The sequence below is a fragment of the Aricia agestis genome, chromosome 1, assembly GCF_905147365.1.
Source record: "Aricia agestis chromosome 1, ilAriAges1.1, whole genome shotgun sequence".
In the NCBI taxonomy this organism is placed as follows: Eukaryota; Metazoa; Arthropoda; class Insecta; order Lepidoptera; family Lycaenidae; genus Aricia; species Aricia agestis.
Window position 1 is genome coordinate 843,807 of NC_056406.1, and position 24,859 is coordinate 868,665.

Below are 24,859 nucleotides of genomic sequence, written 5' to 3' on the forward strand. Positions count from 1 at the left end.
ACGTACGTTTGACATTCCCTTCTGTATGTCTATGGCACATTCATTAAAGTCTCCAAAACGTATGAACCATAATGGGTAGTTTGCTGTCAGTTTAAGAGCTATAACCATCAATCATGGTCGATGCGATGGCCTCAAATCTTGGAGCTACCAATTATTGAAGAATGAAGATATAATTTATATACTTAGGACAGTTATCTTAAGCCCGAGGATTTTAATGTCCAGCTGTGACAGTGTGGGTAGACTGGGTAGAGGGTACACTGCCACAGCTAGACCAATCCTAACAAAGCTTAAATAAGCAGCTGAGAGGATCGTGTTAATAGCGGTGATTGTAACGATTCTCAGCAACAAAATCCGCGCAACGCTGCTTTAGAGGAAACACATTTTTGGCTCTATTACGAGTAGGTTGCAGTTGTGTAATGTATTTGGATGAATAAGGTCTCAGAAACTATACAGTACAGTAGGAAATTACAAATTGCAAATAAAAAAAAACATAACAAAACAGTAATTATATTTATGTACTATCAGAGAAGATGATTCATAGGCAGATGGGGTACCTACGTCATTTGGTCGCGTTACGTCAAACCCAGCCGGCAGATCTTAATTAACATTGAATTGACATGATCCGACCAAATGACGTTGGTCTGCCAACTGCCTAGGAATCAATTTCCTCGATGATACAATGTAACAAAAATACTATAATAGGTAGTTTAGGTTAGGTTAGGTAGTTAACTAGAAGTGGTGTTGGTGTACTCTGCGGAGCGCGAGGTGATGACGCCGGCGTAGTAGCTGGCGGAGGCGCGGGGGACGCGGGCCAGCGCCGCGTCGTCGAAGTCCACCTGGTACAGACCGAAACGGGGCCTGTGGACAGAAGGGGAAGGTGTAGTTTTGGGTAAGACACCAACGAAAGACTTTAATCATAGATGATAATTTATACTCTACAGTTTCGGAGAAGAGTGGCTGTGACGTACCTACGGACGGACAGACAAACAAATGGTTCCGTTTTCTGACATTAGGGTATAGAACCCTAAAAACATCATGGAATCGAGTAAGCCATTTCAAAAACAAGTTAAAAGTCAATGCACTTGATTTCAAATGTCCTGATTTGGTTGAAAAATAAAATTACGCAGTATAGGTATAATAACTCAAACAATGGCGTTGTATCAATTTAAAAGTCATTCACCGTGCAGTTTAAGTGGTTTTTTTTTGTAATATTAAAACATAACATAATATTTCAAAGACGAAGCACCGATCATATCAATACCACAGGGGCCTCACAGGGGCCTGCAAGCCCGAATGAAGATTTTCTGGGAAACCTCGCTAATATTATGTATCTCGAGACAGAAATGCAACAGGCGTTAGACAGCTGATTTTGAATAAAACCGATATACAAACTTAATATACTTACTGGATATCTCTGATATCTTGTCTGGTGTTGTACAGGACATTTCTGACACACAGTAAATATTTGTGCAGCATACAAACGTCTGTTGCATTGCTGTCACAACATATTTCAAAATCACGCAGCAGGACCCTCATCACATTGATGAGTGGCAGTCTTCCACCGTGCGTTTTTCGCGTAACTGACTGCCGCACTGTAAATCTCTGAAACGAACCATCGCCAGCAGTATTTCCGGACCGATACGACCTACAAACCTTCAAGAAGAGAACGTATTTCCTCTTGTACAGAGTAGTTTTAGTGGTAGCGGTACTCACGTGAAGCCTTCGTCCCACTCCAGGTTGTCGAGCAGCGACCAGACGGTGTAGCCCACCACGCGCACGCCGTCCTCGTGCATCGCCAGCAGCACCTGCCACGTCACAATACTTGTAACACCCAAACAACTTAGTAGGTAAACCTTGAACAATTGCAGTTATCCGACTACGTACTGAAACTGGACTGTAACAGAGTTTACGTACTGAAACTTCTTTACGCCAAAATTAGTTTATCGCACGGGGACCGTACATTTTTCCGAGAAAAAATGTTATCTCAGATCTCTATTACTGACATTGATGAATATCGATCTATGTGGATGCGATGAGTGCGTGGCGTTCAAGCCAGAGGTTGCAACTTCGAATCCCACCGTGCTTAGTGATTTTGATCAATTATTGTACTCTTTTAAATCTTATCCTTTTAAAGCAGTATTTGGATTGTAGAAGTGTTGAATTGTAGATTTCTGGAAGTTCTCAATTGTACCCTTTTACAACAGTATTTGGATTCTGGAAGACCTGATAACTAAAGTACAAATATAACCCACCTGCTTGAGCATCTCGCTGATGTACGTGATCCTCTCGTCGTCCTGGATCTTGAGGCCATCGGCGTCGCCGTAGCCGTTCTCCGTGATCAGGATCTCCACGTCCCCGTAGTTGTCCTTCAGCCACTTCAGCTGCTTGCGCATGCCCTCGTAGTAAATCTGCAGGTGAATGCATTTAACGGTTAGAACAGCTTGCAAATTCTGACTGCCTCTTAAAATATTGTAGAGACTAGAACAGTTTTTTTAATATACGTACGGTTACCCAATACGGCATTTTGGTCACGACCGCGTTTTCGACAATAATATCGCTTAGTCCTGAGAGTGGTCAATAGGTTAATAATTTTGTGGGTTTCTTTCGCCGTCGCGTCGTATACGGTATAATTAACTTGAGATGTAAACATATCTCATTGGTAAACGCCACCACCTGGGATTAAACCTGCACCCTCTTAGTGCGAAAGGTCTTACTAGTAGACCATGGCTCTGAAAGTTACTTTAGGCTAAAGCGAAATGTTACTCACATAGAACCATGAGGTTCCCGCCTTGCGCCACTCGGGCCTGGTGTAGAGGACGCCGTCGACTTCAGCGAGGCCCAGCACGTACGTCAGAGCCGACTCCCCCTCCCGCGTGTGCCGACCCACGCGTGACGTGTAGTGGTTCATTGCCAGGAAGTCAAACGTGCCTGAGGGATAATATTGATTCTTTAATGGGGTAAGCCAAAGTATTTGGCAGCGTAAACGTTAAATAATATGGCAAATTTATTAGGACTGACATAATAAGGTGTGGCGTGTTATGCACGACAAAAGAAAGAAGGAGGAGAAGACGGACGGTCATAAGTGACAGCCGGCTTTCCCTCGCTCTTCTGGTTTTTCCTCTCGCGGCACTGACAATCAGGGCGCAACCTACTAATTAAAATAAAATAAAAAAAAATAAAAAGTCTTTATTTCAGGCATAAGTACCCATAACACGATATGTGTAAAATATTATGTAAAGTTACAAGTAAAATAATGTTAACACTGTATAAGGGTGTCCAGTCAGAAAAAAAAAAAAAAAGAATCACTTTTTGTTCTGGTTCATGTGAACAGAGATCCACCGCACGTACATAAGATTATTGTAGTAGTCGTCAGAGATAGCCTCGAGTATCCTATTGCCTGAGCCGCGCAGTCTGTGCCAAAATGCAGCCACCCGAGATCTTATGATGGCAAAAAAGTCAGGGACTCCCGCCTCCGCAAACATACCTGATGCACTGCAGCTACGGGGGAGCCGCATAAGAGTTCGGTATGCATCATTATACTGAACTCTTAAACGGCTCATCGACTTTTTTTAAACGTAATCCAGAGCTGGCAGGTATACATGCTAAGGCAATATGCCTTAAAAAGTGTCGTTTTAACATCCCTGCTGCAGTTAGCAAAACGTCGAGCGATCATGTTAGCTCTGACCGCGAGAGCCCTGCGCTCTCGCTCAATGTCAGCGTCATCCTCCAGTCGATCAGTCAGCAAATGACCTAAATACCGGAACTGCTTAACAACACCTATCTCACATTCATTTAAGTACACTTTATGTACCACCTCCGGACCCCGACCAGATGCGAAAACCATGACTTCAGTTTTCGAAACATTATACTTTAGTCCATGCGCATTCGCATAATGCTCACAGATCGACAGCAGTCTCCTTAGTCCTTTGATCGAGGGGCTTAGGAGCACCATATCGTCTGCGTAGCTCAAATTATTTAAACAAACGTTTCCTATGTGGCAGCCGATTCTGGTGCTACTCAACTCCTCGATTAGGCCGTTCACATACACATTGAAGAGGTCCGGAGAGGTGACCCCCCCTTGGCGAACTCCACACTCTAGTCTATATACACTAGAGGCCGCGTCACCCCATTTCACAAAATTAGTTTGGCCTCCATACCAGAATCTCATCAGATCAATCACCTGCCTAGGCACTTGTGACCTGAGCAACTTATTCCATAAAATGTCATAGTTGACCAAATCAAAAGCGCGGCTCAGGTCTAGAAAGCACGCATAAACAGAAGTCTTACGGGACTTGTAGTGGTTTATGGCGCTTTTCAGACTGGCTATAGCAGCATCTGTTGAGAGTCCGGCCCGAAAGCCAAACTGTGCGTCATTAATTTTAATGTTCTTAAGCAGCTCCGGTTGCAACAGTCTCTCTAAAATCTTGCCGACTATCGTACCCAAAGATATCGGCCGGTAGTTTGACGCAGAGCTCAGGTTACCCGTTTTATTTTTTACGATAGGAGTGACTACCGTTCTCATTAGTTCTTCAGGTAAGTACGAGTATTTAATACAAAGATTAAATAATCGACTTAAATGCCAAGTAATTTTGTTGCTGGCCCACACTATGTGCTCGATACTGAGTCCATCGTGCCCCGGCGATTTACCACGCTTCATACTCATTATGACCTTTGAGATATCCTCGGGTGTAAATTCTATGACATCATTATTAGGACAGATCTCAGTATCTAACACATATTGCGCGTCCTGAGGACTTATTCTAAATTTACGAGAGAATAATTCTGCTATCTCGGACTGTTGCTGGCAGCCCTCCACCGACACAGGCAAGTTTTGCTTATAATTAAGTTTCTTAGTAGCGTTCCAAAATTTACCAAAATTTTTATTCTTTCTATGTAAAGCTAAAATATTCATTTTAATACTTTCCTCATTTTTTTGACACCATTTAAGTTTATTTTTAAATTCTTTCCGACTATTGCACATATTTTCATATTCTGTACCGCTGGAGGGCTTGCCAGCCACCATCCAGCACTTAAAATAAAGCCTAGCTCTCTCGTGGCTATCTCTGACGTGGTAGTTCCAGCCTGGTATTTTCTTACCACGTCTGTGTTCACAAGAACCAGAACTTACAATTGCTGCGTTTTGTAATACGTCTATAATATGCCTATAATATCGATCAATACTATTATAATGACTTTGTAAATGTTCACAATTAAAATTAAAAATATCTTGACAATCACATGAAAAATAATTAGTAAATATATCTAAATTATTATTACAAAATTCCCCGTATAACTTAATTTGACTAGAGTTTCTCTCGCCCCATTTTACGTACTTTAGAGCATCCGGCTTGTAGGAAATGCTAGGACTTATCGTGGGCACTAAAATATCACATACTATACTTAACGGGTGATGGTCGGACCAGAGTACGTCATGGGTGACATAAGCATCTACTACAGTATCCCACGCGGCTTTTGTTGTTATGCAATGGTCCAAAAATCTCCTACTGCCAGTCGCCTCACACATAAAAGTGTAGGTATCGGAATCAGTCCCAAGTATCCTCAGGTCTGCCCACTCCCACAACATTTCATCGCAAAATTTAAGAAGCTGCTTACCGAATCTTGCACCAGGATGCGCGTTAAAATCCCCCAGGATATAGGCTACCTGAACTTCAGAGTCATCTATAATAGCACTAACTTCAGCCAGACATTGTGTAAATTCTTCCACATTATCACTAATATCAACAGGCATGTATACATTAATAACAAGAAACGATCCTGTATTCACAAAAACACGTACAGCCTGAATTCTCTTACTCACACAGTCTATAGGTACAACATTGGGAAATATTGCCCTATCCCACATTATAGCAAGCCCGCCATAAGGCCTACCCCTAAGGGTACCCTCCGAGGAGTCCACTGACGACTTAGCAACACAGCCGAAACATTTATTTATCGAATGCACAAAGTTCAAGTCGTGCTCAAGCAGCCAAGTCTCTTGAAGAACTATAAGATCAGATGTTTGTGTCAGATCTAGCACCGTTTTAGCAGAAGTCTTTATATTTTTGCAGTTGAAAGATGTTAATTTAATTCTGGTACAATCCATATTAAATTTGTATTGCGCTTCTCGTTTTACGGTCGTGATATAATCTAAATTTTATACCTTTGGGCCAGAAATCTTTGCTTAAAAACTTATCTAATTTATTCCTTTGTACAGCTACTTTGAAAGAACAAAAATCTGTCTCGTATCGTTGCGTCAACAATTCTATTTTGGTGCAATCTTCGCCTTTTTCTTTTAAAAATTCCTTAACGTTCTCAATAGTGGTCGATTTGTTAAGTCTAGATATATAAATATGCGATATTAAATCAGCTAGCTGCAACTTACTCGAAGACTGTGCTGTACCTGTAAAATTGCTACGTTTGTTCTGCGTTTTGCGTTTTTTACGCTCCACTAGTTTAAAGCTGTTGTTATCGTTCTGCACGGTGTGGCCTATCAGCTCTTGCTGCGAGTTATTCTGAACAATTATGTCTCGATATGAAGGCTTCGTCGGCATAATATAGTCAGCTGATTGTTCAATGTCAGGCGAGTGCGATAACGCGGGCGTGCAATCCTTACCAATAATTGCGCTCGCGCAGCTGTTCCCGCCGGGCTGAGGCAATAACCGGTTCTGCATAGGCTCCTTACGTTTAGTTGTAACGTTATCAGCTATTCCATGCGTATTATTGCAACTATCGAAGATAAAACTGTTATTTGCTGTGAATCCTGTACGTGTAAATCCGTGTACGAAGTGTATATACGTGTGACTGGAATATACTCTGTGTGTTAAGTTATCCAGAAGTTTTATTTGGAGTGACCTCTGCCAACTTGCACCTCCGTAAATCTTCCTCCAAAAATACTTTTAAAGACGTTACGTATTACCATATTACTCAGCCATCGAATCCTGCCACTCCACTAAAACCAGTTTTAACAGAAGATCAGCAAGCAAACTTATGGGTTTCTAAGGATGAACATAACACCCATGAGAAACAAGGATTCACTCTCCGTAAAAGGAGTGCCTTTCTGAACGCCTTAGCAACACACAGAGTAAACAACTTTATACTGGTTTTTTGTATGGCACATTATATTTTATTTCGTTAATAATGGTGTCTTTCTAGTCGAGTCAGCTCACTAGACTATCTAAACCTCCAGTGGCTCATCATTAAACTCTCTATTCGACCTCTAATCGATTTGTTTACCTCTGACAAGTTTAATTTCGTCTTTAGTGAAACTGGGAAGGCGGGAGCGCGGATAGCCTTGCTCCTTGCTGTTCTTCTCTATGATCTGCTCGATGGCTGGCGGCCAGCCCCCCTTCTTCGAGAAGATAGGGTGATTGAACAGACCCACCTGGAAGTTACAAAGTCATTGAAAATTTGGTGTCATCTGTACTTTTATAGAGCTCCTAGTAGTACCCTTGACATCCATGTCGCTCAACACCGAGACTAGTAACCGCGTGTAATTTGATACCACATTGTTTTGCTACTTTAAGTTATCTAAAATCTCGCAATGCAAGACAATAATGTTAAATTATGGTACTGTGATGTCAACAGGTAGAGGAGCATTTTACTTTAAGCCAAGACGTGCGAAATCGTTGTGTTTATAGGTCTTGTGCGACGGAGTACCAGGTGTTGGTGACACCTGGTACTGGTATAATCTGTAATCCAGGTCTTACATAGATCTGTCGCACCAGCTCGGCCGTGCCGTCGTCGTCCTCCTCCGCCTCTATCCACACCATGTGGTTGCACAGCGCCACTTTACCTGCAATAATATAGAAAGGTAATAAACAGACATATATATATATATATATATATATATATATATATGTCAAAAATACATCATTGCAATATTGTTCTCTTTCTATTCTCTAAGTCATTGCGACTTACCATGATACTTGTTCCGGAACTCCTCGTCGTAGACCCTCCAGGCGCGCGCGTGCGCCAACAGCACGTTCTTGATGCAGATGTAGTCGGCGACGCCCGCCCAGCTCATGCCGGGCGGGTGCATGGCGTAGTCGTAGCCGGCCACGCAGAACGAGAACGGCTCGTTGATGGTCAGCCAGCGCCGCACGCGGTCACCGAACTTGGAGTACGCCACGCGCGCGTAGTCCGCGAACCACTCGCCTATCAGCGGGTTCGCCCAGCCACCTGGAAGACGCGACCTGCTAATTACTGTGTGCGTCTTTCGTTTAGACCGGCATTGTGATCATGACTATTCTTGATCGAAAATCATGTGTTTCCAAAAATATCTGGCTACAGTCGCGCTTATCGTGATATCAATGAGATTGTCACGATTCTTATAAAAAGGCACGAACTTTCTAATAATGACAATCCATGCATCATTATTTTTGGAGACCTTAAATGTTCATCAATTTTATGCTGTATATTATAGTTAGCGGAGTAATTTCAAAGTACAGCTTTTTATCCTAGTATCCGGTACTTTTTATGGCGTACCAAGATCCTGCAGGTTCTGCGGCAGATCCCAGTGGTATATCGTGACGACGGGCTCGATGCCGCGCGCCAGCAGACCGTCGATCAGCTGGTTGTAGTACTGCACGCCGTCCTCGCTCACCTCGTTCGGCAGACCCGTGGGCAGCAGCCGCGGCCAAGACAGGGAGAACCTGAAACGGGGGCAAATCGTGTTCGATAAATTGATGAATTGTCTACATTCGGGCTGCAAAGACTAAAGGTATGTATGATGCGTTAAGAAATTATATTCACATTTAAAAGTGTTCGCTGGCGCTTAAAGAAATTAACTGACATTCGTTCCTGGTTTCGGTGCTGGATCAGCACGTTATTAACATAAGCACTAAGGTCGACTAAGATCCAACAGCAGCATGAAATCATTTTTTGCATTTTGTCTAAAATACAGTGGGTGCATCACACTTATTTGCGTCGGAACCAACAAGTAATAAATTAGGTTTCTAATACAATTTCTCAGGCCTGGTCCCCTCGCCGGGCTAGTTCGCGAACGAGTTATAGGCAACACATAGAACGTCTAAAAATATATACGGTCGAATTGAGAAACCTCCTCATTTTTTGGAAATCGGCTAAAAAGGTATATGGATATATTTTGAATTAAAGTAAAAGGTAAAACTTTAACTATGTAGACTATCCTTACCTGTAGTAGTCGAGGCCGAGCGCAGCAGCCGCCTCGACGTCTTCCTGCCACTGGTTGTAGGAGTTGCAGGTGACGTCGCCGTTGAACTCGGAGCCGGCGCGGTGCAGCCAGTTGTCCCACACGCTCGCTGTCTTGTCTGAAAATTAGGTTCATGATAAGTATTATATAATACCTACAATATGTTACCGGATAACGACCGCATCTCCGTTGCGCCAAAAATGTATGGATTGCAAGAAACCAAAGTGCTACGTCTAATTTTAGCCTGTCAAAACTAGGTGCAACTAATTTGGTTAGATTTAGTTTTTAACCGATATTTTTTGGGTAAAACTAGTTATAGCTGGTATCATGCCAGCTGGACGACCTTTTAACCAAACCACAAACCAACTATAATAAATATAAATAAGTTAGCCCTAAATTGGTTCACAATAAAATGACATCATGGCGATATACATAGCGTTATTGCTCTAGATACACTGTCCATTTGATATCAATTCTCGGTCATAAAATAGAAGATTTAGACAAGACCACAATAATTGTGTCTTGACGGGGCTCAGTCACGTGTTTGTTTTACTTGTTCAGGTTCCTAAGCCCGTTTGGTGTTATCGGTTTGATAGTAGGTACACTTGTTTGACAGCGCATAAGCCGTAAGAGTTTGGAGATACTTGAGTGCTATTTTACAGCCGATTGGAAAAGGACGCCGCAAACGCAACTTGCAACTCGCACCAACAAAATAATATGGTGTGACATGGTTCTCATGGACTCGAAATCTTTATACAAGATGTTAGTGTAAACACCGTTATCCTTGAAACCATCAAATGAGCCCGTCAAAATGAACAACTTTTTCTATGAGAACAATGCTGAGAACTCAAAAAATCCGTCTTCATACCCATACAAATTGCCGCTCCGGGCATCCGTTATATGGGTATGAAGACGGCATTTTTTTGAGTTCCCAACATTGTACTAAATACTAATAGAAAAAGTTGTTCATTTTGACCGACTTTAGTAGCCCGTCAAAATGAACAACTTTTTCTCACTGTAGATAATAATAAATTTTAAATTTTGTTCATCTCGCCAACATTCAAAAACGGCTGAACCTGTTTGACTAATTTTAGTGTTGAAATATTCGTAGAAGTCCAGGGAAGGTTTATTTATTAGGAGGTAAGTGATACTAAGTTCAGTCGCCTAGTATTGTATTAAAATTATATAGTTTTTACCACTTATATTATAATATTAGAGTAGGAATGACGCATAATAATATTTGCGACGACGAGTCCTTGAGATATAATACAATTAGCAATGGTAACAATTGAAAGTGAATAAGAATTCATAAGCAAATACGAATATATATACGAGGGCGAAGACGTGAAACACCTGTGCACACAACCACGAACGATATTAGCACAATGTAAGTATAAAAATTAAAATATACTGTTCCGCTTAAATTCTTAAATCATCTCAGTCATCAAGACATCATCTCAGTTACTTTTAAAGGAATTTGAACGAAAAGTTCCTTTATACTTCGCCGAATACATTTTTTTAGTTGATCAACCATAACTCAAAAACTTATGAAGTCTTCTTAGCCGTAATAGTTTTCCTTTTAAATTCAGCGTACATATTAAATATATACTACTAACGTGAATTTTTTTACATTTCCAGAAATTACCCTTTAGCTGGTTTCTACCAGTCCCTTCCCTTTAGTCCCTTCTGAGACTGGACTCTAACGATTTTTTCCACTTTAAATGATCTATGGATACTCGTAATGTTTTTTAAAAACCTATCCAACGACACCCCACGCGGTGAGGTAGACGCGAAAAAAAAAATCCCCCGCTTGATGTGTAGGGGAGGTACTTAATACCATAAAAAAATATTTTTATAAGAATTTCTATACCATTTTGTCGGCATCATTAATATCTGCATTCCTATAGGTCCTATATAGCAAGTTTCTCTGAGAAAAACCGCGGGCAGACAGACGGACAGCCGGACGGACAGATCGAAACTATAAGGGTTCCTTGATGACTACGGAACCTTAAAAAAGTTTATATCCCTTTTAATTTATATACTTAAGTTCTACTATAATCTTCCTCTTGGCTTATAACAACAATAATTAAAATTAAAAAAAAATACTTGTTACTTACCAATATCTTCTGCACCAGAAGTCCAGAAGAAGTGTTGTTTTACTTACAACACTTCTTCAGGACTTCTGGTGCAGTAGGATGCTCCTGTTGGGTAAGTAGTGCAGGTTTAGGAGGTCATTACCGCGATAATGATAACAACATAGTGTAAATCTTATCTGAGAAGATAGCGTCGTAGCGAGATCGCGTGAGACCAAAGTCCAAACAAGATCCATCGCTTATCAGATGCCTATCACTAGCATATCATTAGCTTCTTGAATATAGTAACGCTAGATGACGTCAGCTCGCAACTCTGTTGCGTCAAAATTCGTTTATAGCAAGGGAACCATACCTTTTTCCGTGATAAAAAGTATCCCATATCCATTCCTGGAACTCAAAGTATCTCCATACCAATTTCAGCAAAATCGGTTCAGCGGTTTGGGCGTGAAGAGGTAACAAACAGACACACTTTCGCATTTATTATATTAGTATTGATGGATAATATATTGGCCTTTATAAAGTAGGTAACTATAATGACTCATTGTGAAAATAACATGCCAAAAGTCGTGTTTGGGTGTGCATTGACAGACGTCCGGACTCCGGTCCATACAACCAAATGGCCGGGCAACACTCCAAAATCGTTAAAGTCTTCTTAACGGCCGTTCTATCAATGCCAAAGAGGATAATAAATGCATTCATTCGAATTTTTATCTAGGGCCTAGAATAAAAGATTCGAAATTGGAATATGGAGATAAGTTTAATAATCGGCCAAGTGCGAATCGGACTCGCGCACGAAGGGTTCCGTACCGTTATAAAGCAAAAATAGACCAAAAATTGTGTTTTTGTATGGGAGCCCCCCTGAAATTTTTATTTTATTTTAATATTATTATTAATAGACATTTAATTAGGGCTTTTGTGAAAATATCAAGTACCTACCTGTTGCCGTTATTGATATCAAGCAAAAAAGGCCAAAAAATTCACGTTTGTTGTATGGGAGCCCCCCTTAAATATTAATTTTATTTGGTTTTTAGTATTTGTTGTTATTGCGGCAACAGATATACACAATCTGTGAAATTTTCAGAAGTCTAGCTCTATAGCTAGGCTGTATCTCAAGAACCGCTATCGGTTCTTGAGATACAGCCTGGAGACAGACAGACGGACGGACCGGACGGACGGACAGACATCGAAGTCTCAGTAATAGGGTCTCGTTTTACCCTTTGGGTACGGAACCCTAAAAATTGAAAATGGAAGTGTCTGTCCTATGACATGACGCCGCGACACCACCATAGAATACAAAATATAATTACTCTCCGAGGACACCACGCTGCAGCGTAGTGACTAGTGACGCGACGCGTTCCATATAAACGTTTTGTGCCGCGTTGTGCGGTGCTCTTACAATTCGATACAAATAATATTATATTTTGGTAGTGACTTGTACACATTTTGGTCCTGCGTCGCTCCGCAGTGTAGAATTATAATCAGTTATTCAACACTAGTGTTAGATGTTCTCCTCAAATGTGGCAGCTTTAGCTAGCCATACGGAGGCCGTTATTTTGGAAAGGCAAATTCCACAAACGCCAAATAAAATCATCCCATGACCTGGGAATGGGGCCTCCATTTATAGTTTTGACCATACACGAAACGGCTTTGTACTACGAAGTGCGATGGACATAACTTAGGCCCAGTAGTCCCTAAAATAAGCAGGTCGATATCTGTCAGTACGGATATCGACGTAAAGAACATTAAAATAACATTCATATCAGCGCGCCTTGTACAGTGGCGGTTACGCGCTCGCCGCGTGCCTTGATAATGGGAAATAGGAGAAAAAACCTTTTGTTTTTAGTATTACACAAATCAAATATATCAAATCGTTTAAGTTAGGTTACGACAAATGAACTACATTTTTTTATTTTACTAGAAAGTGTGTTATTTAGCCATAAAATAATTTAATAATGAAAAACAGCGTTATAAGTTATAACAGTCATCTTTGAGATTTTTTTCTATCGAGCAGAATTGTCCATTGTGTAGGTACGGCACCTTTGCGTATAGGAAATTTTCTCAATTTTAAAACGGTACTTTTTTATACTTAAATAATGACATTTTCTTTACAAAAAACGTTATTTAAAAAACTCATTTTACATAGTTGCAACAACCACTGCGCCTTAGAGTTAAGACAATGTCCGTCGTGGAGTTATAGTCCCGTGGCTTAAGTACTAAATTTAATAATATCTAATTTAAGAAACAAAAAAAACGTAATCTCCACCAATTCGAATCCCTAACCTAAGCAGTAAGAAAGAAGAAGAAAGTAACAAGGAGCGCGAAAATGATGAAGATGGTCAGTGGCGGCCTTAGAGGGTGGCGAACGGGGCAATCGCCCGTAGCCTCGCTCCTGCATGTGCCTCGCGTCAAGAAAAATAATTGGATTATTGTGCTTAAATTAGAGATAATCTTAGAAAAAGCGCAAATATAAATTTTAAAGTTTAAATCATTCCTACTTTCGCATCACATAGTTATTTTTTCGTAAGACAAAGGGCTTGCCGCCCGGGGCCTCGCAAAACCTGCCGGCCGGGGCCTCGCAATGAGTAAGGCCGCCACTGTCTGGATGGTACTCACCGCTGACGTTCCACGCGCCCTCTATCTGGAAAGCGGCGGAGGCGGCGCCGAACTGGAACTCCGCAGGGAACTCGTAGCCCCCCCACACTCCACCCACCCCCAACAAACTGAACAGGAAAAATTATTGTTATTTTTTGGAAATTCCAAATACTGTTATGTCGAACCATGTTTTTGATTCCCTGTATAGCCACAGAATATATCATGTATATTAGTAGTACCAATACCAAGTAAGTATAGCAGACAATTCTCATTCGACGTTTGCTCGAAATTAGTGATTTATTTGAAAACAACACTAGGTAAGTAATTATAACTATTTTTAAAAGCTTTTATGTATCTTGCTCTGTATGTATGTAAGTATGTATAATATTGAGTATGTAAGTATGTATAAGGAATTTTGGAACTCAATTTCGAAGTGAAAAGGGTTCCGTTTTAGGGTTCTGTAATCAACAAAACTTGGTTAACTACGGTACCCTAACGGCCGTTCCCAATATTTGATCTATCTCTGGTTTTGCCCTACTAAAGATAGGAATAGCTCACAATTGACATAATTTTATGTCTAATGTGAGCTATTCCTATCTCTAGTAGGGCAAAACCAGAGGTGCCAAAGTAATGCCACAATTGTTGTTAAATAAATATTGATAATTTATAACAATAACTAAGTATTAACTAGCCGAAACTTTTCGTAGCAATATGTACCAAAATTAAGAAGAAATATTTAAATAGGAAAATAAATAGGTAAGTATATAATATATATGTTATACTGTATTGTTATTGAATATAATATATTAATAGTAATGTAAAACACACCCTTTTCAGCACTATTATTACCATCGTCAGTAATTCACAGCAGCCCAAGCGGGCAAAACCGTGAGTACTGAGTATCGACCCGAGATAATCTCCTCTGAATACTCGAACTCGTACAAGTGTTGCAAAATAGTATGTAAAAATATAAACAATCTGAGAAGCCTTCTTCCGTTTCACACCTTCTGACCAGCCTGTCGAGGGAAGACGCAGCATAATTTTCGCACTTTTAAAGATATTATCTATCCCGATCAGTTTGTCAATAAGTAATAAAAATAAGATGTAGTCATTGATCTAAGAGACGCAAACAGCGGGTAGACTGCTCTGGCATCGGCATCGGAACCGGCAGCAGCTCTCCATATAGTTCACGCCATAGAAGTATTTGATATCGTTGGTTCACGCATCCAAGAAACAAGAAGCAGAGGAAAAAGTATTTCTAATATTATTGAGTATTTCTAATATAGTGTATTATTTTTATCTGTTATGAATTCAGGTAGTTAAGTATTTATCCCTTTATTATAAATAACCTTTTTTTTTATATTGTTTAGATTTTAGTTTTTTTTCTTTTCTATTACGCGCCCTCTGTAAATTGTTAGCATAGCTCTTTATGAAGCTTTTTTTTTTCTATTTTGTTTAGGTTTTTTTTTTCTATTACGCGCCCTTTGTAAATTGTTTTAGTTTAGTAATTTCTTTTATAAGCTTTACATGTCGGAGACTGCGAGCGAACCGATCAACTTCATACGCTGCCAGTTTTGCAACCGGTCTTTCAAAGGGGTAAGAGGCCTGAACATTCACATAGGTAAGACACACAGCCACAGCCCTAACGTCAGTAACACACCCACAACACCCCCATCCCCGTCATGCGACATTCCTTTCTGGCAAAAAATTTCAAACTACAAATGGTCACTACCCATCCTTAAACGCATCCCGAAAGGTGCTAGGATTCAAGTAGCCAAGCAACTTTCATCCATAATTAGAGAGGTCATTTCGCATCCCGATAGCTGCCAGCGACGGGGAAAGTCTCCTCACTTTTCCGTTCCTTGTCCTGCATGCAATCCAAGATAAAAAAAAATCACTCACTTCCATCATCAAAAACAACTGCTCCAACTTTAACAACCACACCATCAATGCCTCTCTACCCATTCACTCCCATGATAACCCACCCCCGCATCTTCTTCGTAAGCAACATAACTCTATACAGAAAATCGAATCTAAGATCAGCGATGGAGATCTAAAAGGTGCTGCCAACATGCATTTTTCCAGCGATAGCATAGCCCAATACAACACACACACCCTAGAAGCCCTCCGTGATAAACATCCCACACTCCCACCACCGAACATACCTCCTTCGTCTAGTCCTTCTGTGCAACCCGTAGAGGCCTCCATAAAGGATGTGAAAAACGCGATAATGTCTTTCAGGACTGGATCGGCCAGCGGTTACGATGGTCTAAGTCCCCAGCACCTGAAGGACTTAATCAGTGCATCTGAAGACTCCAGCAGAGCGCTTCTAGAGGACCTGACGGCCTTAATAAATTTGATGCTATCTGGCAAAGTCCACCACGATTTCACGAGTATTTTATATGGTGCTAATTTATGCGTTTTAAAGAAAAAAAGACGGTATTATTCGCCCCATAGCGGTCGGTTGCACCTACCGTAGAATCGCATCCAAAATTTGTTGCAAACACATTACAAAGAAACTTAGAGATACTTTTCAGCCTGTACAACTTGGCTTCGGGAGTAAGGGTGGATGTGAAGCCGCCGTCCACGCCCTCCGCACTTATATTAAATCCAAAACCGGTCAAGTGATCGTGAAGGTTGATGTAAAAAATGCCTTCAACTCCGTATCTAGAACTGCTCTGCTCAAGGAAGTCCATAACCACATTCCCGAAATTTATGAATACAGCCTCCAAAGCTACGGCGCCAATTCGACACTTCTATACAACAGCAATTGCCTACTATCCTCTACTGGGTGCCAGCAAGGCGATCCTCTGGGCCCCGCTATTTTCAGCCTTGCCATACATTCTACAATTACATCCCTCCAATCTGAATTTAACGTCTGGTATTTGGATGATGGCACCCTCGGTGGAGACCCGGCTACAGTTCTCCACGATTTGCAGTTATTAATAAAGAAATTTAAATCAATAGATTTGGATTTAAATTTCTCCAAATGTGAGCTTTTTTTGAATAGCCCAATCGCACAGCCGCACGACGTAATAATGTCTGAATTTAACTATTTGGCCCCTAGTATTAAATTCTCAGTAAAGAATCCCTCCGCCTTTTAGGTGCCCCCATTTTCAACGACAGTTTTGAGCCTTACGTTTCGGAACAAAAACAAAAATTCGTAGAGTCTTCTGGCAAACTCGTCGCAATAAAATCCCATATGGCTTACCAAATAATTCGGTTTTGTTTGTTTGTGCCCCAATTTACATATGTCCTGAGGTGCTGCCCTCTATGGGAGTATCCCAACCTTCTTTCCCATTTAGACACCATTTTAAAAGACACAGTAATGAATATTTTCAACTGCCAAATCTCTGACACCTCCTGGGCCCAAGCTACTCTCCCGATTCGTTTTGGTGGCTTGGGTCTTAGAAGTGTGTCCAGCGTGTCTCTTCCCGCCTTCCTTTCTTCAGCTCACAGCATCCATCCTCTCTTCATTCAAATCATCACCAATTCTTTTGGAAACATAGGCATTGTATCACTAACTGAGGCGATCAACGCTTGGAACCGTGTTTGTCCCAGTGACGTTCCTGTCAACCCCATCCAAAAGAATTGGGATGAACCCCTAATAAAATTGGCACAGTCAGAGATCCTAAGTTCATCGTCCACTACAGATCGCGCGCGTCTCCTGGCGTCCGCTGAGCCGGAATCAGGTTATTGGCTCCAGGCATACCCATCATCCAATACCGGAACACTGTTAGACAATCATACATTCAACTTATCACTCAGTTTGCGACTAGGAGCTAATATCAGCGAACCCCACCGCTGCCACTGCGGCGCCGCAGTAGACCGCCAGGGTCACCACGGTCTGTCTTGTCGACGCAGCGCCGGCCGCCAGTCCCGCCATGCTTCCTTGAACGACGTGATTCGCAGGGCCCTTGCCTCTGTCAACGTGCCGGCCACTCTCGAGCCGAACGGTATCGCACGTGACGACGGCAAAAGGCCCGACGGAATGACGCTCGTTCCATGGAGCCGCGGGAGGCCTCTTGTTTGGGACGCCACCTGCGTGGACACGCTAGCGGCGTCACATGTGACGGCCACAACAAGGGAAGCGGGAGCTGCGGCGGCACAAGCAGAGACAAACAAAAGAAGAAAATATGAAGCACTGGGGAATGATTACTTTTTTGTACCTTTCGGGGTTGAAACCCTGGGTCCGTGGGGCCCTGGTGCCAAACAAATGTTCAGAGAGTTATCCCAAAGACTGGTTGAGAAAACTAACGATCCCAGAGCTGGCGCTTACCTCGGCCAACGTATCAGTCTTGCGATACAGCGAGGTAATGCTGCCAGCCTCTTGGGTACATTGCCCGCAGCCTCTGACTTACATTTAGTTTTTCATAAGCTAGGTGTTTATAAAGAATAAAAAATTAATAATTTTTAGTTGTAAAAATATTGTATTGCAAACAAATGGCAAAAATTCGTTTTCTTAATTTTTAATTTTTATTGATAAAAGTACTAGATAATATACTTAGTTCCCCCCCCCCCCCTGACCGCCCCTCGGTACGCCCATGAGTAAGCACCTATTTGGTAAATGTGTTGAAATGTTTTATAATAGGCATGATGACTATTTTTTTTTTCTTATCGGTAATTGAAAGACAATTAAAAAATAGAAACATCGTTGAAAGAATGACTCTGATAGCTTAAAAATTCACCAAGATAATATGACAATTCAAATACTCATAAAAAAGACCTGCCCGAAACGCTCCATACAAAGTGCTACGAAAGTATGACGTCAGTCTTTCGTAGTTTGTACGCATCGGGAGACAACTTTGTTCGACAGGTATATTAAATACTAGCTGTTGCCCGCGACTTCGTCCGCGTGGACTTTAGTTTATAGCGCGCGGTGTCAACAAAATGTGTGTCAAATTTAAAAACTTTTTAAAACCCTGGTAAGTGGTACCCCTCTTAGGGCCGCGCTACACCGGAATGGCAGCGCTGATAGTGCTCGCCTCGCCGCGCGCCGCTGCCATTCCGGTATAGTGTATTTTTCTCACAAATAATCACAAAAAAAAACGTAAGCCAGAAGCGAAGAAAGAGTAAGTATGTGAAACATAACGGTTTTATGATCGCGACTCTTATACCCAAAAACAGCTGTGCAGTGTGCACATAATCTATACTAACATTGTAAATGCGAAAGTATCTCTGTCTGTCTGTCTGTCTGTCAGTCTCGCTTTCACGCCAAACGCCAAAACTACCGAACCGATTGTAATGAAATTTTGTATACAGATAGTCTAAAGCCTGAGAAAGGACATAGGCTACTTTTTTACTGGAAAAAAGGGTTGTAAGGGGGTGAAAATGCGTAAATTTGTTCAAATTAAGTTAGTTCCAACAGTTCATAATAGATGGCGCCGTGCGTCTTCTACATCGCGCTGACGCTTGCTCAAAAGTCTTTCTATAAGACGTGGTATCATCTTACATTTCAGTTTCGATTTTTTTCGATTGTTATATCTATTCTACGGTATTAAATAAGTCAGTACTTTATCTGTGCAGTGACGTAACCTTAAATCTATCAATGATAAATAGTTTATGGGTAAAGTTGTGTAATTGGAGGGCTAAATAAGCTTTAAAATTTGGCATAAAATATAAAGTTTAATATAAAAAAATGAAATACTTATTGTGTGCACACTGCACAGCTGTATTGATTTAAGGGGTACCAGGGTTTTTTTATAAAAGCTTTTGACACCAATTTTGTTGACATCGCGCGCTATAAACTGAAGTCCACGCGGACGAAGTCGCGGGCAACAGCTAGTATTATACATAAAATATGTTTAAGATTTTTGAAATTTTATTTTAATACACATCCAAGACCCAGGAACATTGAAAACTTTTTGTTCCGCCTGCGGGACTCGAACCCAGGACCCCCGGGATGAGCGCTGGCCACGCGCAATGCGAATTCATTTTCATCGATATTTTCATGGAAATAAGATATTTTCCCACATCAAAATGTAGCCTATGTCCTTTCTCAGGCTCTAGAATAACTGTATACAAAATTTCATTGCAATCGGTTCAGTAGTTTTGGCGTGAAAGCAAGACAGACAGACAGACAGACAGACAGACAGACAGACAGACAGACAGACAGAGATACTTTCGCATTTATAATATTAGTATGGATTGCGTTTATGAAAATGGTTTCATAACAAAAGTTGCTTTTAACTGCATAAGTTATCGAATTGTATACAAATATTAAGAAATTTAATTGAAAAAAAATTCGACTTAAATATCCAACTTTGAAGGCGCATAACAAAAAAAATACAAATGCTATCAAGCTGAAATTTTGGGAACACTTATTTTTTACCGTGATTTCTTTATTTTATTAACAAAATTCGCTAATCTTTGACCCCTTCATCCCTTTAGTTTTAAATAAAGTTATAATACAATATGTAAAATATAAAAACAAACTATTATTAGAATGTAAAAATATTATATTGATGTAGTATAATATTATATTGATGTAGTATAATAAATATATCATATTTTATTTATTCAGGCCAACGCAGAAATTGACCTGTATTACGTACCCGGGGGGAAATAAAAATAATCGGTCAAGTGCGAGTCGGGTTCCGTAGCAAATACGCGCACGAAGGGTTCCGTACCGTAAAGGTACACGCACAGTTTGTCGGCGCGTGATTTTTTGTATGGGAAAATTGTGTTTATTGTATTTGAGTCCCCCTTTATTATTTGTTTTATTTTAATTTCATTATTTAATATTAAAAGTTTCTCGTGTCAAGTGTCTATAATATGTTACCATTATGGATTACGAGCTATAGAGAGCAAAAAAATAACGTTTGTTGTATGGGAGCCCCCATAGATAAAGTATTATAGTATAGATGTAGTCTTAGCCTGTCATCGCGTGGCCATTTTGTGCTTATTTTCATACAAGTAGTGTGCGTTTATTTTCTTGAATATTTCTATATGTCGATTATTTCAAAGCACTTTATGATACAGGAATTTATATTATTATTATATATTTATATTGATACAGGATTGTTTCTAGAAATACATAAACACATTAAAGAAAAGAATATGAAAATCAAGTACACTGCAATTGAATATGATAAACTATACAAAACATTACAAGATAAATCACTTTACAACACAAATACTGTATTTGAAAATCTAGAAACAAAGTTAATTGAATGTATAAAGCTATGCACTGTAAACAAATACAAGATACAAAATGCGCCCGAGGTTGACTGGATTAATAAAAACATAATTAATTTAATTACTAAAAAGAATAAATTATACAAGGATTATAATTCTTCTAACACGGGGCAGAGCACGGGGTCCCTCTCCTGGTCATTGCACGCGTAGCTTCGGCCCACACCTGACAACACAAGCGCATCGAAGAATACCACAGGTCTTCGGGGGGGGAGCGATGTGGCGGTACCCACAATTCGCTTAACATTCCTGCATCGCGCTATCGAAGTTTCGTAGAACGGCAAGATATATACAACGTCTGAAATGACGTCAGTGGGCTTCGGCCTGACCGAGCATGCTATCTCGCTCGGTCGGAAGATCTTCCTTTTCGGCCGCCACTAACAACGTTACAGTAGCATATTATGCTTAGGATACATCATAAAATAAAATCTAAATCACTATAGGTGTTATGGTTCCATTTAAATTTTGAGGAGTTTCCTCGATTACTCATGGCATGGATGTATGGTGGAATGGTGGTGATGGTGATGATGATTAATGAAATTGGCATAGTAGTATATGCTTTCAGTTCTTAAGACAACGCCGAAATCCCCAAACATAATTGTAAAATTTTAGGCGTGGGAGAGCCATGCTTCGGCACGAATGGGCCGGCTCGATCGGAGAAATGCCACGTTCTCATAGAAAACCAGCGCTGAGTTTCGCCGAGTGAGTGAGATTACCGGAGACCCAATCTCCTACCCTATTCAGATTTCAGCTATTCTGATGCTGCGGGTGTCCATGAGCGACGGAAGTTGCTTTCCATCAGGTGAGCCGTTTGCTCGTTTGCCCCCAAATTTCATAATTTTTTTTATAAGGAGTAAGGAGTTGTTCACCACCTCGAACCATTTTGTATCCTGGTGCAAAATCTTACTTTTTGGTAAAATATGCCGGAATACTTCTTATGAAACCAAAAAAACGTTTCCATTTGAATTTTGAGGAGTTCTCTAGATTACTCATGGATCCCGTCATCAGGTCACCACTTTTCTGAACATAGTACCAAATGGGTGTAATATCCCATACCTACTTACAACAATTTTTTTTTTTAAATCCGTTCACAAACGGTGAAGTAATTGTTGAACATAATATTATATTTAAAAAAATATATACACAGCCGAACGTATACCTCCTCGTTTTTGGAAGTCGTTTAAAAATGCCGCCCAGCATAAAAAATAAATTTGCCAAAAAAAAATGCAGGACTTATCGTTGACACTCAAACAGATAATATTAGGTCGCTCAAATATTATGAGGCTGCTCATTTTCAAATGAATATTTGTAAGTTGCTGTTCTGTTGATTTCTCGTCAGTCACTCACTTAGTAAAATTTCTATAACCAAATTAATTAATTTTAACACTAAGGCCGGATTCGACCAAACTGGAGTAAAATTTTACTCGAGTATAACTGTTTCCTAATCTAAGAGTAAGTTGGTTTTGCGTTTTTCCAACTTCTAATCCAAGAATGAGGTAATTACACGGGAGTAAATATTTACACGGGCCATTTTGAAGTAAATATTAAACTGTGAATAGTTGCACAACAGGGTGTCAACTGTCACGGTCGGTGTCATTGTGAACTTTAATTGACATTTTATGTCATACTCTTTGAGTAACTTGGTAAAATGCAAACGATAATATCCTAGAGTAAATTAAAGGAGTAAAATTATTCTCATGATAGTTATACTCGTGTAACTTCAAGTTTGGTCGAATCGGGCCTAAAAACCGTAATTTACAGTCACTCGATTAATTACTACTCAATATAAAGGACTAATTTCTAATATACTTAGGGCCTGTTTCACCACTTGCTGATAAGGCTATTCACCAATTAACTTGACAGATCAAGTATGGAAAATCTGTCAAAAAAGTTGTGAATAGCCTATTAGGCACTTTATCAGATAGTGGTGAAACAGGCCCTAACTCTACAAAAATCAATCAAGAAAATTTTAATGTTCGCCTACTAATAATTAATTATTATTATTGGAACTTGCATTCTACTGCTTAATCCGCCCAAAACAATTGAGTCTACGCAAATAATACCTCCATAGTCCGTACCATCTACATTCAGAACTTTAGAACCAAGACCAAATAAATTTCATTCATTAATTCCCCTATTCATTAATCCATTCAAATACCTGAACTAGGTATTTGTAAATGAATACTCACCACAACGCGACTACGCCGTACCCCCACATCTCTGCGACTGCCGGAGATAACAACTCACAATAAATAATAACACCGTTATCACATCATAATACTTTTATGATGTTTAGGCTCGGGCGGAACCAGGGCTGGCCGATCGCTGAGCCTATAGTAGCCGGACCCGACGGGACCGAAAAAATCGGACACCCCGGCCCCCAGCTATTGAGGACTTTAGCCTCCCACCTCCCAACAGTATAACCATAGAATTCGTTATAGCACGTACTTTTTACTCGATTTATGTGCTTCCGCGCGACTGAGCGTTTTTGCCTCTACACCACGAGATCACAAACAATAATAATTGTTTTTAACGATATATTTAAACGCGCCGCTATTTAACCATTGCTTGTGATTTCGTTGTGTAGCGGCCAAACCACTGTATCGAGCGGAAGCGTATAAATCGATCGTTATAGTCTTTAAGATGTAGAACCTTCTGGCATTAAGAGGATCTTCGTATCAAATTATAGACGTAAAACTCGACAGAAGACGGACTCCGATTAATTTGTGCCGGACGCGCGCTGAAAAGTCGGACACTTAGGTATTATAGACGCCTGGCATGTGGCAACCCTAGGTGGGACACCTTTGGATCCTAGATCTAATATTTCAGTATCAGGTCTTAAATCAAGGTTGTTTTTGTTAATATGCACAGTGCCCACTGCCCACACGTGTACACATAGGGCCTGATCACACTTGCCGAGTAGAGTGGCGAGAGCTGGCCCTCGGGGAGTACCATCGAGGAAATTGATTCCATTCCTAGGCAGTTGACAGACCAACGTCATAATATGGTCGGATCATGTCAATTCAATGTTAATTGTGATATGTCGGCTGGGTTTGACATAACGCGACAAAACTACGTAGGTCTGCTGTAATCAATTTCTCGGATAGTCTATACTATCTATACTCTATACTAATATTATAAATGCGAAAGTATCTCTGTCTGTCTCGCTTTCACGCCAAAACTACTGAACCGATTGTAATGAAATTTTGTACACAGATAGTCTAAAGCCTGAGAAAGGACATAGGCTACTTTTTAACTGGAAAAAGGGGTTGTAAGGGGGTGAAAATGCGTAAATTTGTTCAAATTAAGTTAGTTACAAAAACTCATAACAGATGGCGCCATGAGCCGCCTAGATCGCGCTATCGCTTGCTCATATGTATTTCTATAAGAGGTGGTACCATTTTAAGTAAAGATTTTCGATTCTTTCGATTGTTATACCTACACGTTACCAAATAACTCACCTACCAATATAGGTATCAGAAACAACAGCATACGAATAATAAATACTAAATAGTTTATGGGTAAAGCTAAAGTTGTGTAATGCAGCTAAGTTGTGTAAAGTTGGTATAAAAAAGTTTAATTAAAAAAAAATGTGCATACTACACGGCTGTCTTGGGTATTTTGATTTAAGGGGTACCAGGGTTTTAAAAAGCTTTTGACACCAATTTTGTTGATACCACGCGCTATTATAAACTGAACTCCACGCGGACGAAGTCGCGGGCAACAGCTAGTACATCCATAAAACATGCCGAGTGTTCGGCCGAGAGCACTTTCTCACCAGTCACCAGTCATCACTCTATTCGGTAGGTGT

General features: G+C 40.5%; 1 protein-coding gene across 1 annotated transcript; it reads right to left on the bottom strand.

Moving 5' to 3' along the window:
* Positions 1-684: 684 nt before the first annotated feature.
* On the bottom strand, positions 685-23,282 carry LOC121740473 (myrosinase 1-like). The gene is made up of 11 exons (XM_042133172.1): positions 23,238-23,282; positions 13,876-13,982; positions 9,152-9,287; positions 8,485-8,651; positions 7,918-8,178; positions 7,707-7,792; positions 7,234-7,381; positions 2,768-2,928; positions 2,253-2,408; positions 1,714-1,805; positions 685-858 (listed from the first exon to the last, which is right to left on the bottom strand). The coding sequence occupies exons 1-11, from the start codon at positions 23,264-23,266 to the stop codon at positions 726-728; spliced, it is 1,476 nt and encodes a 491-aa protein (XP_041989106.1). The 5' UTR covers positions 23,267-23,282; the 3' UTR covers positions 685-725.
* Between the last annotated feature and the right edge of the window lie 1,577 nt (positions 23,283-24,859).

Coding starts and splice junctions, on each gene's coding strand:
- LOC121740473 (XM_042133172.1), bottom strand. CDS start 23,266: ATGTGGGGGTACGGCGTAGTCGCGTTGTG. Junction 7,793..7,917: donor GTTCCGGAACAAGTATCATG/GTAAGTCGCAAT, acceptor ATATTATTGCAG/GTAAAGTGGCGCTGTGCAAC. Junction 1,806..2,252: donor TCAGCGAGATGCTCAAGCAG/GTGGGTTATATT, acceptor GTGACGTGGCAG/GTGCTGCTGGCGATGCACGA.